Source organism: Meleagris gallopavo, chromosome 1, assembly GCF_905368555.1.
Source record: "Meleagris gallopavo chromosome 1, MGAL_WU_HG_1.1, whole genome shotgun sequence".
Classification (NCBI taxonomy): domain Eukaryota; kingdom Metazoa; phylum Chordata; class Aves; order Galliformes; family Phasianidae; genus Meleagris; species Meleagris gallopavo.
In genome coordinates this window covers 64,260,578-64,276,925 of record NC_139404.1, presented here as the reverse complement: position 1 = coordinate 64,276,925, position 16,348 = coordinate 64,260,578, and the positions used below count along the sequence as shown (strand labels likewise).

At 47.4% G+C, this 16,348-nt stretch overlaps 2 protein-coding genes across 2 annotated transcripts in view; one reads left to right on the top strand and one right to left on the bottom strand.

Moving 5' to 3' along the window:
• The window catches only part of PDE3A (phosphodiesterase 3A), a 246,164-nt gene extending 234,742 nt beyond the window's left edge, over positions 1–11,422 (bottom strand). The window contains exon 1 of the mRNA XM_085231279.1: positions 11,108–11,422. Within this exon, the coding sequence (XP_085087405.1) occupies positions 11,108–11,422 (315 nt within the window). The remainder of the gene's footprint in view (positions 1–11,107) is intronic.
• Positions 11,423–11,454: 32 nt separating this feature from the next.
• On the top strand, positions 11,455–15,264 carry LOC146545368 (uncharacterized). The gene has a single exon (XM_085231291.1). The coding sequence runs from the start codon at positions 11,455–11,457 to the stop codon at positions 12,262–12,264; it is 810 nt and encodes a 269-aa protein (XP_085087417.1). The 3' UTR covers positions 12,265–15,264.
• The last annotated feature ends 1,084 nt before the right edge of the window (positions 15,265–16,348 follow it).

Here is a 16,348-nt window from a genome sequence, read left to right as displayed (position 1 = left end):
ATTCTGTCTTTTATGGGTATTAATAAGATTTCCACATAAATCTGTCTCTACTTAGTCATCTTCACCACTGTCAGATTATAGAGTCTTTCATCAGGAACAACTGCCAACAAAAATGTTTCTGATGTCACAGGAGCCGTGCTATCGCTTCAGCCATCACTCAGAACAAACAGTCCCAAAAAGGTGAAAGGCCACTACTGTGCATGGAAAGGACTAAAAAAGTGCAGTGTTAAAACCAAGAAATTCCATAAAGATGAGGAGAGGTGAAATAAGAGAAATAAGAGTGGTAACCAACTGAATGCATTTCTTGATTTGGTGCTAGCAAATGGGAAACTTTCAAACATCTTTCTCAAATGAATATACATTCTTAAGTCAGATATCACATAATACTTGGAAACTATATCCGTGGTTTTCTGAAAGTGCTTTTTTTTTTTTTTTTTTTTTTTTTTTACTTTTCTGTTTATTTACAAGCCCTTCACACTCACATCAAATATTATAACCACAGCATATCTGTCATCGTTATATGGAAGTTTCCTACAAGGCACCAAAGAATTCTTGCATTCAAGCCTTTGCATTTCTTACAGCAAGATAACTTGCCCCTTGAAATCAGAGATAATCACCTCCTTACATTCAGACTCATAGACGGATTTCTCTGGCTCAGCAAACAAACAAATAAAAAAATTAGCTGCTCTAGAATCTTGTTGAAAGGAAAGCAGTGAGATGAGCTAAGGAAAAGCTATCACCAGGCAAGATGGTAATGTTTTGTGGGTCACACTCTGAAGCAAGTCTAACTCAGCTTCCTTACACACAGAAGCAGAACTGAGTGTCCAAAACCCACTCCTCATTTCTTTGTCCTGTCTTTAATGTAGGGGGATAGGATTCAGATTTCCTGGACTAGAAGACAGAGAATAAGGAAGGAGCACTCAGCCATCGACAGTAATCATTCCTAACTTAAAATGCAACACTGAACCACTCATCACCATCTTAGAAGAGTGGCACTAAGTAAGCTGTTAACTCAGAGCACGTGGGTATCAATGCCATGGGTTATTTTTTACTAAACAATCACTTGAAAAAATTCATACACATAAGAGTTTGGATATGCAGATTTTGTTTAAAAACATCTGAAACTGCAAATTCATTCCAAGGACAGCATATGACACAATTATACTTACAAACCCTGATGAACCATTTCAGATTACAGTACACTCAGATCACAAGAGAGAGAAATAAACTTTCTGCACTCAAGTTTCTGACTGAAGTTCTCTCCTCGTTAACATGCTATTGTGAATGTTTAAGATGATCTGATCAATTATTTTATCTCAGTTCTAGAATTCTTACCCAAATAAAAGGCTTATAAGCCCCTAAGTCAAGTTCTGAAAAGTAACTGGCATGGTTATAAAGGAAGCTGGCTTGACACAGTTCCCAATAGCTGAGGATTCAGGGTGTTGGGTTTTGTTTTTTTTTTGTTTCTTTTTTAAATGCATATCAGTAAAATTTATAATACACTGACTTCAGTGTTGTTGTTTTTTTTTAATCAGTGTTCCTCATAATTATATGAAGAACAGACAATATTTAGAAACAAATCAGAACATGAAACAAGTATGCACATTTGAAGTTGCAGGCTCCCTTCCGTTAAGGAGCAGCACTAATACGTGGCCAAGAATTTTACCACTTTTGATCACAGTTTTACTGCAACCCCCAAAAGAATAATAAATTTTAAAGATCTAAACAAGACAGCACATCCAGACATGAATATAGAATTTCAAATTCTGACTTTCCTGAAAGCCTGCTCAAAGGGCAGATCACAGCCTCAAGTCAGGACATTTTAAGGTTAATGTTAGGGATATTCTCTCTTTTCTATTAAAAAAATACTACAGGAAAAGAAAAATCTAGATTCAAGGATGATGAGAGCTAAAACACTGGAACAAAAAACAATGAATCTGCCTCACGGTCAATTCTGTTCCCAAATCTGTACCTTCCATCTAACCATAAGAAGAACATCCCACGTTTTGGGACTAGATTGATTCACCAGGCACATGAGAAAAGAAATGTGAAATAAAGATTGGATAGATTTAAGGGAAGGAGATGAACAATCTTTCTTTACCGCTTCACTTGAAAAACTTCGTTTTTGCCATCTCTCTCTCACCACATCACACGTACCCAGAAAGCTCGGTTCGGATGTCCTAAATTTCAGCTAAGCCCCAGTGCTGAGTATTTCCTATTAGCTGGCTCTGACTCCAAAGGTGCCTTGCCAAGAGGAAACAACAGGCTTGGATCCTCAAGTGGAATTTAAGCTTGACTATGTGCTGAAGTGCTGGCACCCTGACCCATCGAATTGTTGCGCTATTATCACATGCTCCTTTATTACACTGCTCGACACAAAGACTGCAAGCTCAGTAAGAATGAGCATATTGTTTTCTGCAACCCAGAAGGCAGTTTTCAATATCAGTGCGACACAGACAATATTTCTATTTGCCACTGAGCGGTTTCTCAGGGCAGTCTGCAGCAAGGCCTGGACACAGCCAGCACTGTCCAAAACAAAGGAATCCAGCTGCATACCCCTAGTTCTACACCTGCCTACTCCTGGGCGTTATGCAAACAAAAAAGGTCTGCATATCACAGCAGAGAACTTTCACTGGGAAGAGTAAGGTTCCCCTTCCACCCTCATCCCCCCTCTAATCCCTGAGCTGAGTCCTCTTCACCACTCAGCTCCTCACAGACACATGGGAAGCACAGCACCAAATCCTCCAGTAAAAAATGTTTATTCATTTGAGCTTTTTATGAAATCAGTAGACAATTAGGACTGCATTTAAGAATGGACCATGCATATGAATTAAGCTTAAAATAACAGCAGTAATGGAGTAAGAATTACGTTGTAATGTTTCACCTCCTAAAGAATTTAGAAGTCGACAGAAACACAGTGAATCTCTGGGAATAAAGTCTACAGAGGTGGCATTTCTGCCACTCATTTTTCTGAGTTGTCTTAATAAATAACAAACGCTAATCAGTCGACAGCTGCTTTGAAACTAGGTACGCTGCAGCAGTAATATATTCATGATACAGAACAGAACAAGTTTTGCCAACTGAAGATCATCATTCTTATCTGCAAAAATTTAAGTCTCCTATTTATTTCAACTGCTCTTATCGCACTTCTGACCAGGCAGAGCTCCACACTGAACAAGCTCCCATTTATGCCCATGAGAACATCGCTGGCTCTGGCAGCACACAGAGCTTATCAGCTGCTCACGTCTAGCCAGCTCTCAGTCCCACGTCACGGCCAAAATTAGCGGTAAGCCAGGCTAGGTACCAAAGGCACCATATAAAGCAAGCACCTAGTGCCAGGCGCCTCTAGAACTGAGCTGTAGCACCAAGTTCAGCTGTCATATTGGAATGTATGCACTAAGAGCACGTAAGTACACATGCACTTATCAAAGTCACTGCTGAAGCGCTTAACAGCAAAAAAGGAAAAATTTAGCAAGTTGGGAAAAAAAAAAACCACAACATTAAAACTATCAAAAGTCAGGCGGTGATTACAGAGAGTGAGGTATTAAGAAACATGCCTATCTGTGAAATCAGAAATCATTGTTAAAAATCTGGGAAGAATGGTGTCATATATAGCTCAATCTGCAAGACTGTACTCTCAAAGACAAACAAACAGTCCCATCCCTCTATGATACCATAACAACTGCTCTTGGAAAATACCAGGAGAAAAAATGACCAAAAAAAACCCCATGATCATCCCAATTCTAATTTGAATATGTACTATTCTGAGAAGCTGGGGAAGGGTCTGCAGCACAAGTCTTACGAGGAGAGGCTGAAGGAACTGGAATTGTTCACTCTGGAGAAGAGGAGGCTCAGGGGAGACCTAATTGCTTTCTACAACCACCTGAAAGGAGGTTGCAGTGAGCTGGGGGTCAGCCTCTTCTCCCAAGTAACAGCAATAGGATGAGAGGGAATGGCCTCATGTTGTGCCAGGGGAGGTTCAGGCTGGATATTAGGAAACATTTCTCCTCAGAAAGAGTGGTAATAGATTAGAACAGGCTGCTGAAGCAGGTGGTGCAGTCACCATCCCTGAAGATTTATCGACAACAAGCGTGGATGTGGCACTGGGAAACTTGGCTAGTGGGCATGGTAGTGGTGGGTTGTTGGTGAGACTAGATGATCTTAGACGTCTTTTCCAACCTTAATGATTCTATGTTTCTGTGATTCCATATATATACACACACCTGCATATGAATATGTACATATAAAGGTATGATTTATGAATATGTATGGACGTGCACACACTTATAAAAATAGACCACAAGATCTCAGGTGACAATCCAAGCAGCACAACCAACGGTCGCTTTGAATTTCATTCTTTAAGAAGACAAAATGAGTAGATATCTGCTCAAAAAAAAAACAAACAAAAAAAAACAAAAAAAAAAAAAAACACCAAAAACCAACAACTATCTGCAGCTCTCTGTTTGGAAACACACCCTCATGCTCACTAATGATGAAACTGAACGAAAAGGATCAACCTGCTCTTCTGGTAGGACAGGGTACCCCTCAATTTCAACTGAAGTTAGTGGAGGCAGGGAAAAGGTATTACCAGTAGATACTACAAAGGGAAAATAAATATAAAGCGTTTTTAGCAAACCATACCTTCCGTAATTCAAAATTTAAAATATTCCTGAACAGTCTCTAAGTCTCCATTAGGAGTTAAAGGTGTTCACTGTCTCATATGAGTGAGACGCGGCGCTACAGCTCCACATTGTTGCAACCACATTTGCAGATTCAAACATCCAATTTGTTATTTTACAATTATAAATCCACCTAAGCACAATGAAATTTCTTATCAGTGCAAAATACAGCAATCACGCATTTTCAATGGCAACCTGTTGTTAACATTGCCAGTAAAATTAAAGAGAAATGCATCTTAGAATTTCACCAACATCTACCACTTTCTACTGCTCACCTGACGAGTGTCAGGGCAAGGATTTCAGTACCCCCAACACAGAAATGGCTCTACCAGGCTATGATAAGAAAAGAAAAAAATTCTCCTACTAAAAGTTCTAGAAGCTCTGCAGTAACGGAGGGATAATACATAGGATGTGATTGTGCAGACCTTTTGGATCTGCCCTTCTGCAGAGATTTACACCTTTCTAGCTGATATCTGAAGTGACATTTAATAGACAAAAACAGACGAGGTATTGTTTTATTCTTCAGGCTATGCAAAGCTTGGGCCAGTCTATCTGGATTAAAAGTAGAAAAAAAAATTGCTCAGATGCGACCTCTCAGCTGCTACCTCACTCTTCACATGTTCCTTCTTTCCCTGCTGGTCAGATACACAAACACAGTGCTCCTGAGGGTCTCTCAGGAAGCAGAAGTGTCTGTTCTTCAGGGTGAGGAAAAGCTCTGGTTCTTGCTGGTGCCACAGGTGCAGCTCCAGCATACAGAGATGTATGAAAGTATAACTGCCCTGCTGGAACTCTTAAGTGCAGGAACTCAAAACATGGTTAACCTTTGGCATTCAAAAACTCACACCTTTCCATATGGATTTCATTTCACAAGCAAGCTTGTGAACAAACAGCAGCTAGAAGGATAGCACTCAGAGTAAGTGACATTCAGTTTTAAAGTTGTTACATCATTTCCCTACAATTTTGACACTTTTACACTAGGGAAACTGGCCATCAGGTTATTCTAATACACAGGTTTAGTTAAACCAAAAGAAGAAAACAACAGAAATCTAACAGCTATCAGTGAATCGATCTTCAGAAAACAACAAATTCTACAATTTTCCAATAGACATTGATATAGTAAAATCTTACACAGCTCTCAGTCAGGCTAAGGTGTTTCTAAGAGAAATATTTAGCCACCATAAGCCACCCAAAGGTTAACCATTTTTTTTAGTTACTGCACTTAAATATAGAGATTTTTATATATATATGTATATATATATATGTACTTGTCTATGTGTATATATATATCTATAAATAGATAGGTAGTTAAGACACACACAGTTTCTCAGTGCCCAGTGCTGCCAGCTGACACAAAGTCTTTTTCCAGGTAGGTTTCAGAAGTAACAGTGCAGTTTCACAGCCAAACTCCCACAACCAATATCTTTCCTGCAGGCCCTATTTTCACCTTCTGTTTGGCAGCTCTGTAGGGTAGCACAGCATGCAGCAGTGAGGAAAGACTGGAGTAATAGTGCTGTTCCATCAGCATCTCTTTGCACATGCAGTGTTTTCCATTTTATTTATTAATAAACATCTGTACAGACAAAGAATCATGAGATGCTGCTGTACATAAAGCAATGGTGATTTCTGGTTTTTTTGCAGATTCTTTGCAGCCTTTCTGCACCAAGATTTCCAGCTACTCACGTGGCTTGTAAACCAACTTCCAAAAGCCTAAAAGTTTCAAAGACTTCCAAAAAAAGAAAAAGAAAAGAAAAAAAGAAGGAAAAAAAGAAAAAAGAAAAATCGAAAAGCAGTTTTAATCACGTGGATATGTGGGGGGAACACACGGGGGGAAGGGAGGAAGGAAAAAAAAAAAAAAGAAAGGAAAAAAGAAGGAAAAGCCATCCCGTTAAGTACCACGGACAGATTTTGGCGCTGCCTGCGCCGCGCAGGGCCTCGCGTGCCCCCTAGGGGAGCGGTGCGGCCACGGCCTGGCCCGGCCCGCGCTGCGCCGTGCGGTGGGAAGGCAGCTGGAGAGAGCGGCCCTTCCTCGATCCATCTCATTTCGTTTCCCGGATTCAGCTCAGAGAGGAGAACACCGATATTCCCCTCTCTGTCACAGATCCCTGCTCCGATGCTGATGCTCCCGCTGCACCCGAGGCAGGGCTCACAAAAAACCACGCACAACCCAAAACTTTAAAAAACGGGTCCAAAGCTGCAGTGCTCACTGCTGAGAGGGGACTCTGAGGAAAGGATCCATCCGGGAGCTTCTGCAGAACCAACGAAGAAGGAAAAAGCACCCAAAGAACAGCTCTCACTTTGCTCTCCGGGCCTTCATCTTTATTCCCTCATCCGCTCTAAACTGCACATCTCTACCAACATTCCCTATACAAATCACAGCCCCTCACCCAACGCTTTGATTGCAGCAGCCCTCTGTCAAAAAGCACTGCTTTCCCCTCCAGCCCTGAGAAGCTCCGCAGAACACCTCTCACACACACACAGGTCACTGTTGGGCTGTTTATTTAATTAACACGACAGCCGGCGCACACAGGATGGCTTTCAGTCAGTCCCACAGCTCCGCGTTTTCACACCGCACAGAAAGAGCTGAAAGTCACTGCTGGACTTCACTTTTTTTTTTGGCCAATCCATTTCTGGATTTATCCGATCAGGTCAGACTCTATTTTTGTCTACCGTGACAGTTCAATCAGCAGGTTTTTTAATTTTTTTGTGAGGCTGAAAGAGTAAAAAAAAAAAACAAAAAAACCCACATAGATGGGTTTGCCTAAATGAAATCATGCAAAATAATAATAATAATATATATTATACATATATGTATGAAACATCTGGAATCGCAGCGTGATTCCTCCTGGAGCCTTACATAGAGCACACACACAGTTGGGTTGCAGCAGTCGCCAGGTGACAGCTACGCAGTGTTAGGCAGCTTCTGGTGACCCCAGTGGTACCACCAGTAAATCTTATTGGAGGAATTACAGCTCAGTAACACGTATTAGAAGAAGGAGGTTAATGCACCCTGTGTCTAATAGGAGATGTGCATTAGGAAGTGTCCACATTTATCTGTTTTTAATTCTTCAGTGCTTAAAATCTCAGTGTGTTGCATGCAGACCTACCCTACCCCCATGTCAAGGGGCAGGATATGCAGCACTAACCATTGGCTATAAAAGAAGGGTATATCAAAGAACCAGGAAAGAGAGGAGGGGGAAAGTGTTATGTTCCTTGCGCTGACAGAGCTCTCACTGCCAAACAAGGGGAAGAACAGATAAAGGCTGAATTTCTCCTTCAAAATAAAATAAAATAAATCCAACAAATCTATTTCTTTTTCTCATCCACTCCTCTGATCTTATTGCTGGAGCACCATCTCTGACCATCTCTGTCACAGCACCGTCCCCCATACATGTGATAGGGAGCTCACGGCTCAAGGAGCCTTTCCATGAGGACAAGCAGGGCCACCTCCACTGCCACCGAGCGGGACACGCCAGGCTCCCACGGCTGCTGGTCAAAGGCAGGGCAGGTGGCACCAGCACTCCAGAATACAGTGGCCAAACAAGGTTGTTAAACATCAAGACACAGACCACTCTGTAAAAATGTCTGCAGAAACCTGAAGAAGAAACACCGAAAGCTGCTTATGCATTTGCGGGGGGGGGGGGAATAACTGCTCATTCATTCATTCATTCATTGTCTGTCTCATTCTCACCCATTCACAATTTCTCCCTGCTCTGAACTGGGTGAGCTGAATTGAGCCCTGCAGGAGCTGCACATCCTCAGCGGTGCTGGCAGAACCACCGGAGCAGTGCTCAGCTGCGGGCAGGAGCGGGCTGGGAATGGGAAACACACACATGGCAGCACGGAACCTTTCATCCAGGGAACGGGATGAATTGGAGGGAGAGAAGGCATCAAAATGAGACCCCAATTAGAATTACATCAGAACTTGTTAAGAGCTTAAAGAAGGTTCTATCTGAGTGTGTGCGTGCGCGTCGGTAGCGGTGGTGATTTTCTTAACTAAACTTTCTAAGCTCCTTTTGGAACTGACAAGCGATTCAGATGAGATGTTTCAGCAGACTGGGTAATATACAGTCACACGCGCATTTGCAGCTATTCCTATGAGTCGCTTAAGCACAGCTTATGTACTCTTAATTTTAACCATATTAATGCACTTCTCTGTGATGTCGCTTTGCAATTCCTGGTACGGCCCTTTGTATCACAAGGCCAAAGAAATCCAAATTTTTGTTCTAGTGGGGAAAAAAACAGAATGTAACTGATATATGTGTGACCAAACAAAACTCAATTCAGTTGGAGAAAGCTCCAACTTTTGCAGACTCTCCTATTCACAGAAGCAAACAGGGAGGGAAGGAAAATAAAAGTTTAAGTGCTTGGCAATGGGAAAGCATACATGGGAGGTGATGGGGAGCACCTCTAAAACCTCTCCTACTGTTATCCAGCAGCTGTGAGCAGACATTTCAGTGCAACGACACAGATCCATTTCCTGATAGAGATGGGTGGTGGCTCTTGGACACACCACCAAGTGCCTTTGGGCGCACGGTATGGTTTCTAATGCCAGGGGTGAGAGCAAGCCCGCTCCTGCTTGTAAAGCCCTCCTCTCTATTTTTAACAAGTTATATTTAAAAGCTGTCCAAAAGAGAAACATTTACCTATGGTTTCTGTAAGTCCACAGGGAGATGATGTTTGGCTACAAACACAGGCTCTGTTTGCTGGGAGGTGGGAGAGCCCCACTGCCTGCAGCACTTCCCCAAGATCCGGGGTCTCTGTTCCTCCACACTGCCACACTTATTGAGGAAGTCCATTCACGTACAGCCACAACGTGCTTAAAGACGAGAGAAAAACTCGCCCTAGACGTGGAAGTAGTGATCCATTTCAAACCACGCAGTGACGCAGGCAACACCAGATCTCGCTATTGATTAATACTGAGCGAGAACAAAAGAAAGCGAAATTTGCCAAAATCCTGCAGCGGGTGCACAGAGCAGCACCAGCACCCAGCAGCCCAATTTGGCATGGGGTCACACCTGGCACTGCCCTACAGGGAGCACAAGAAGAGCATGATACCACCTCCGGTCCACAGCAGCCCTCCATGCTGTTAGTGCCTCAGTCAGGGAGAGAACGATGTGGCCACAACCAGGGAGCCCCATCCCCAAATGGTTACACTCAAACACATGAACTGGAAAAGTGTGAGAGTGGATGGAAATGTGTTTAAAACATTACAAGTGCTTGCTGTAAAAAGCCACCAGAAAAGCTGAGCTTCATTGAGGAGAAGCGATGTTAATTCCTTGCCTTACATATTGCATTTACCAATCATTCCCATCCCTTTCTCTCCCAGTTTGTATGAAAACAGAGTCAGAACTCAGTCCAACTTCTATTTTTTCACACCGTATTTGCTGGGATGTCGTGGTCAATATTTGGTTCATCTAAACAGAAACACTAAATCAATAAGTACATTGGTTGTAAAATAAGCCTCAGGTGTATCAGGCTGTCAGGCCCTCTGCTAGCAAATGTCAGAACTGACCACAGAGGGATGCAACCAAACCATGTCCAGAAACAAACCACCCACCCGCACCGTTTGGTTCGGTGTCATTATCGAGAAAACACTGTGGTGCTCATCCACTAAATGACCGAGTGAAACCTTCGGTGTGGGGCAACAGCTCCAGGTGAGCGCTGCTCACAGAGTCTTTTGCAAAACCGATTGGAAAAGAAAGTTTTGCTCGGGTTTCCCCATGCACTACCGCGCAGGGCTGCATGCCTGGCCGGGGACGGCTCTGATGGGGTGCAGCCCTACAGAAACAAGGACGCGGTACGGGCAGGCAACTCTGCCGAACTCGTGCCCGCGACAGGGCTCTCTGCAGCCGTGCGGTAAAGATGTCCGTGTGTTTCTTCTCCCGTTTTTTCAGGTGCGCATTTACAAGGCTGCGTGACCGTCGAGAAAGTTTTCCCCGCTCCGTGCGAATCACGGCCACTTAAAGGCAGCAAAGTTGAGCTGAACGGCAGCACCCCGTGTCGGTTCGCACGCCGAGCCGAGGGACGGCGTCAGGCACAGCCCCGGGGAGGCAAAGTGCAGCGAAGCACGGCGGGCCGCTCGCAGGGGAGGCGATCCGTGCCCCGATGAGGGGCCGCTCCCGCCGCGCCCCGCAGGCACCCCGCCGGGTCCGGGCCGGTTCAGCGGGGCGGCCGGGACTCCGGGGGCACGGCGGTGTGGTACCGTAACATCCGCCTCAACTTTCCGCCGCTCTCCCGAGGAGCAAACCCCGCTCCGGGCTGTGAGACGAGAACGGCTCCGAGCTCCGTCCCCAGCGCCCGGGGCAGGGCGGCCGGGGTCCGCCCGCAGCTCCGTCCCGCGGCTCCCGTCTCCGCGTGCCCGTCCCCTCGGGGCAGCAGCCGCGCTCCGCTCCCCGCCGCCCTCCCCGCCGCCGCTCGCCGCGCCTTACCTGCTCGCGGGGGATGCAGGGCAGCGAGGTCCGCCGGTGGCTCTTGCCGCCGCCGCCGCCCGACATCTCGGCGGAGATCATGGAGCTGGACCGCCGCCGCCGCCTGAGCGCCGGGGCTTCGTCCGCGGCCGGGGGGGCGGCGGGAGGCTCCGCCAGCGGGGCGGCCCGCCGCGGGGGCCAGAGCCGCTCGGCGTAGCCGGCCAGCAGGACGCCCAGCAGCCCCAGCAGGTAGGCCAGGTAGGGCCGCCAGGACGCCGGGACCCTCTCCAAGGCGACGAGGGACGTGGTCCTGGCCGCGCTAGTGACGGCGAGCATGAGGACGCCCTGCCGCAGCCTCAGCACCAGCCATGTCGCGGCGGCCAGGCAGCTCAGCACCACCCCCGCGGCGGCCAGGGAGCGCCGCCGGTCCTCCCCCGCCGCCAGCGCCGTCCGCGCCACCGCCTCCCCCCCGCAGCAGGCGGCCAGCAGCAGCGCCGCCGTCCGCGGCCGCGCGCCGCCTCGCAGCAGGTAGCGGCCCGCGCCCAGGAAGGCGCCCGCCAGCCCCAGGGGCACGGCGCCGGGGGTCAGCCAGCCCCAGCCCCGGCCCCGCGGCCCCGCGCCGCCCTCGGCCGCCAGCTTCCCCCGCGCCGGCCGCGCCGTCACCGCCGGCGGCGGCCGGAGCGAGTCCGGGGCCGCCCCAACGCCCCGGTGCAGTCCGGCGGCGCCCGCCGAAGGATGCCTCGCCGCCGCCGACGGCCGCGGCCCCGACGGACCCGTCGCCGGAGGGGTTTCTCCGGCCCGGTCAGCGCCGAGAGCCGGGGGGACGGCGGGTCGGGGCCGCCCCCAGCGCCGGCGTTCTTCGCGGGGCGCCCTCCGGCAGCCTGAGAGCTCCCGCGCCACACATGGGGGGCACGGGGCTCCCCCGCTGCTCCGCGACCGCCGCGGGAGGAGAGGGAGAGCCGCGGGCAGCGAGAGAGGGGAGCGGCACAGCCGCACCGCCGCTGAGCGCCGCGCGGTTTCTAGGCCATCACCTCCCCCCGGGCGCTGCCCGCCGGAGGGGCCCGGCCGTGCCCCGCAGGGGGGGGGACACAAACAGCCGAACCTGGGCGAGAAAAGGGCACGGGGCCGGGGGTCGGGGAGTGCTGCTGGGGGAGCGGGAGCCGCGGGAGGGACCGTGAGGCAGCCTGTTTGGGAAGCGGGGAAAGGGAAAGAGGAAGAGAGAGGGAAAGCGTTTCCCTTTCGAACGGCGCCGGGACGGTCCGTGACTTTTGCACGGAAAATTCAGGTGATGGGAGTTAGGCCCGCTCCTCGTCCCGGGCCCGGAGGCAGCTGAGAGCCCGGCAGTAAGCCCCAGCCCGATCGGAGCAACAGAGAGAGCAGCGCGGAGGGCTGCTGGAGGCGACAATTCGGCAGATAGGCGGCCGGGAGGAAGAAGGGGGGGTTGCGGCTGCGGCCGCTCCGCGTTCCCCCGCAGGAGCCGGCGGTGCCAGGCGGGCAGCAGAGCTCCCCGTACCGGGCCTGGCATAAATCCTCCTGTCAGGGAGGGGGCAATTAGAAGGCCGTAAAAAAGTCAGGAAGATGGATGCTCTTGAATGATGATTGATTGCTATTTGTGGTGCTGTTCTAATGGGAAGCCCGAAGCCGGATCCCGAAGCCAGCGGGCGAAGCTCCTTCCAGCGCCCCGGGCTCTCCGGCTCCGCGCTGTGCCCGCCCCCGGGTGCCCGGGGTGCTGCCGTAGGGCAGGGGCAGCCCGCAGCCCCCCAGCGTCACGGTCCCACTGCAGGGCACGGAGCAGCATGCACTGACATCAACCGCGGAGGAACGGAATCGGCAGCTGGGAAGTTACAGAGCACTAAGAGCCAGGAAATGAGCAGATTAGAAAACTGAATTTCCTTGCTCTCTTCCCCCTCGCCCGTACACAAATCGCTAAACTGAGACAGGTTTATAGCCTTCACTTATTTACTGGTGCGTCTTTCTGGCTATCGTGCCCATCATCTGGGACGTAAGCAGCAGAAGGGGAGCATCAGAGAGGTGCGGTTGGGATTTTCACTAGAAATGGGTCGTAAAAACCGAGTATGTTTTTAAATAATGGCCTTCCAGCCTATTATGGGATATAGATTTATTAGTCACTTTTATGTTTGAAGCCAGGTTTGAAAACAACCTAGATGTTGTTAGCAAAGTTTGGCTCTGAGGAACGGAAAGCTGGTGTGTTATGTTTGTGGGGTGTTTTTTTATTAAAGGTTAAGGGACCAGATTAAGAACAGCTGGAAAGGGTCACAGCTTGCGCGGGTGAGAGAGCAATCAGCAGGTTGCCAGATACACCTCGAGAAACAGGGCTGGTTTCCATCTGCACAATACGCCAACTTCACAGAGGCAGAAGCAGGGTCCCAAGAGCAGTGAGCACGTGACTCCTAATGGCTTCCCAATATTTGGTGCCCAAGAGATGCCTTTTAAGTCTAGGTGCATCAAAACAGCACAAACATATTGCAGTACTGGATAGAATCATTTGAACCACTAAGGTCGTAAAAGACCTCTAAAAGATCATCCAGTCCAGTCGTCCACTTACCACCAATATTGCCCACAAAACCATGGCCCTCAGCACTGCATCACCACATTTCTTGAACACCTTTCAGGGACAGTGAATCCATCACCTCCCTGCACAGCCTATTCCAGGGCTTTACTACTCCTGAGAAGAAATTTTTCCTAACATCCAGTGTGAACTTCCCTTGGAACAACTTAAGGCCATTACCTCTCATCACCGTTACCTGAGCTCCCTTTCTCCAGACTGATCAATCCCAGCTCCCTCAGCTGCTCCTCAAAAGACTTGCGCTGCAAACCCTTCACAGCTTCATTGCCCTCCTCTGGACACACTCCAGGGCTTCAATGTCTTTCCTGTAGTGAGAGGCCCAAAACTGAACGTAGTACTGGAGGTGCGGCCTCACCAGTGGATGACAACACGCACCAACAGCTGCAGTTCAGATAGATCAAACCTTTGTCATTCACTGAAATCTTAATTTACCTCCCCTTTGTTACTTTTGCACCTTTTTTTTTAGCTGGACACATTCTAGGTAAATTTAATGGAACAGCTTTGCAATAGCACTTACAGTGGTGGTTGGACCCTACCAGCAAGAGAAAAACCCTTGCTGCAACCCCAGTTGTTATGACTGAAGCACCTTGCTGAGCTTTGCTGTCTGGATCCCTGAGGTCACCGCCAATTGAGGAGTGATGGGCTTCGCTGAGGATCAGGGCTTCGGCCACCAGCAGCTGAGTTTGTCTGAAGCTGGCAACTGTGCCAACGACAGCACCTTTCCAGCCTCGTGTGATAGGCACCAGACAGCCTCAAGCCGTCTGCTGAGGCTTACTGAACTCAAGTATATGGATTGTTTTTTCCTGATATCTCAATTTTCACATCAGGGAGATTTTTATTATTATTACTTAAAATAATAACCTCTAGATTTCCTCAAAGAACACTCGAATTTGTATCAGTTCACTTGTCCACAATACCAAGATGCTGAATATTGTACCAATATTCTGTACCATGTGAGAAATGACTGCATGTGCTTTTTGACTTTCCTGAATTAAACGAAGTAATTGTCTCTTATTCATCTCCTGACTATCTACAGGTGCTTTGCACATTCTGCTTCTAAAGGTCTTCAACAAAAAGGCAGCAGTCATTTAAAGCTGTAGGTGATGAGCCAAGCAGAAGGTGGGTTCCACAGAAGACAAGGAACACTTCTCATTTTGGAGACTTCTCATGCACTGACCAAAAAACGCAAAAGTTGTTGGTTGTAGTTCATTATTCAAGATATTATTCCACCAGACAGCTACTGATAGGTAAGAACATCTCAAGCAATATCTTGAACAAATAGTTACAGGCAACTGAAAATCCTATCTTCCTTCTCTGGTGAAGAGACCCTCTGGAAGGCTGACTTTGCCGCTGAAGAAAGTGAACAGCTCAAGACTTCACTGAAATCCTGGGGATGTGGGCTTTTCAGCACTTGTGAAGTCAGGCTCCTTATAATGAATAGAAATCTTACAATAACCCAAAGAAAATATAAATATTTTCATATCATTAGGTTATCAGAGCAATGTATTTAGATATCATTTTCCTGTTGTTTTAAAAAGAATGAGAGTCCAGAGGTGAAGCTCTGGTATATTAAAAAGTAAATAGAAATAAATATTATGTCCCTTGGTTATGATTTTGTTCAGAAGATGCATGAAGTAGGGGAAAACTCTGTGCAATGATCCATCTGTCTCACACCCCTCACCTTTGTGCAAGTATTTCCAAGATAGTGAAGAGGTACTATTGATAGAATTTACTACCATAAATAAAATATATTCAGGAAGGTTTTCTTGGAAACATCAATTCTGGCATAAAATAAACAAAAAACAGTCAGCAACTTAACAGAAGAAATCACAGAGTTAAGAATCAAAGCAGTTAATCCACCAAATGGAGGCATTAGTGATACCCCATTGTATAAGTGTGCTGGAGCAATAGCACCATCCACCAGAGAAACTGCCACTTGCATAATATTATTCTATGGTACAAACCTGGCAAAACCCTTCCATTTTCTACCTGAAGAACCATCTCTCTTACTAATGGTAGAAGTTTCCTCTAGACTTTAAAGAAGATGAAACCATGAAGCTTCATGGGTACCATCACTGGAAGGTCTGGAGGAGAAGGAAGGCAATTGTCCAATTACATAGAAAGTCAAAATACATTAAGTTGATGAAAAACAAAACAAAACAAAAGCAATTCGCTCTGGACAACAAAGAGATCTCAGTGGGTTTGGGGCAGCCAACACTTCCCCAAGTCATAATTGTCCGTCTCAGCATCACTCCTTCCTTAATAGTGATGGGCTCTGTTGTCATTTCTTGACAAAGCAACCCTTTTTTTTTTGCCAAGTTAAACGTCAAATGAGTGGAGAAGTTGAAATGCCTTTCATCATTACCATGTCCAGCAGGTTGTACTCTTATCTAACCTACCCAAGGGACTTTTTCATGAAATATCTTTGCAGAAGACATGATTCTCTATCTAAATTAGGGAAATGTCTTCCCTGGCCAGTTCTTAAGGAAGGCAGGAAAGATTTCATAACAGGACTGCTTAGCCCAGCTACATGCCCCTCCTGTCTGTCCAGGATTGGGTAGCCACCACTTGTTTGGTATGCCTACACTTCCCTAGGGTCTCATCTCATACCACTGCTGGTTTGCGGTTACAGTCAGTGGCCTGCAGCTGGTCTGGGAAACCACAATAAGCACATA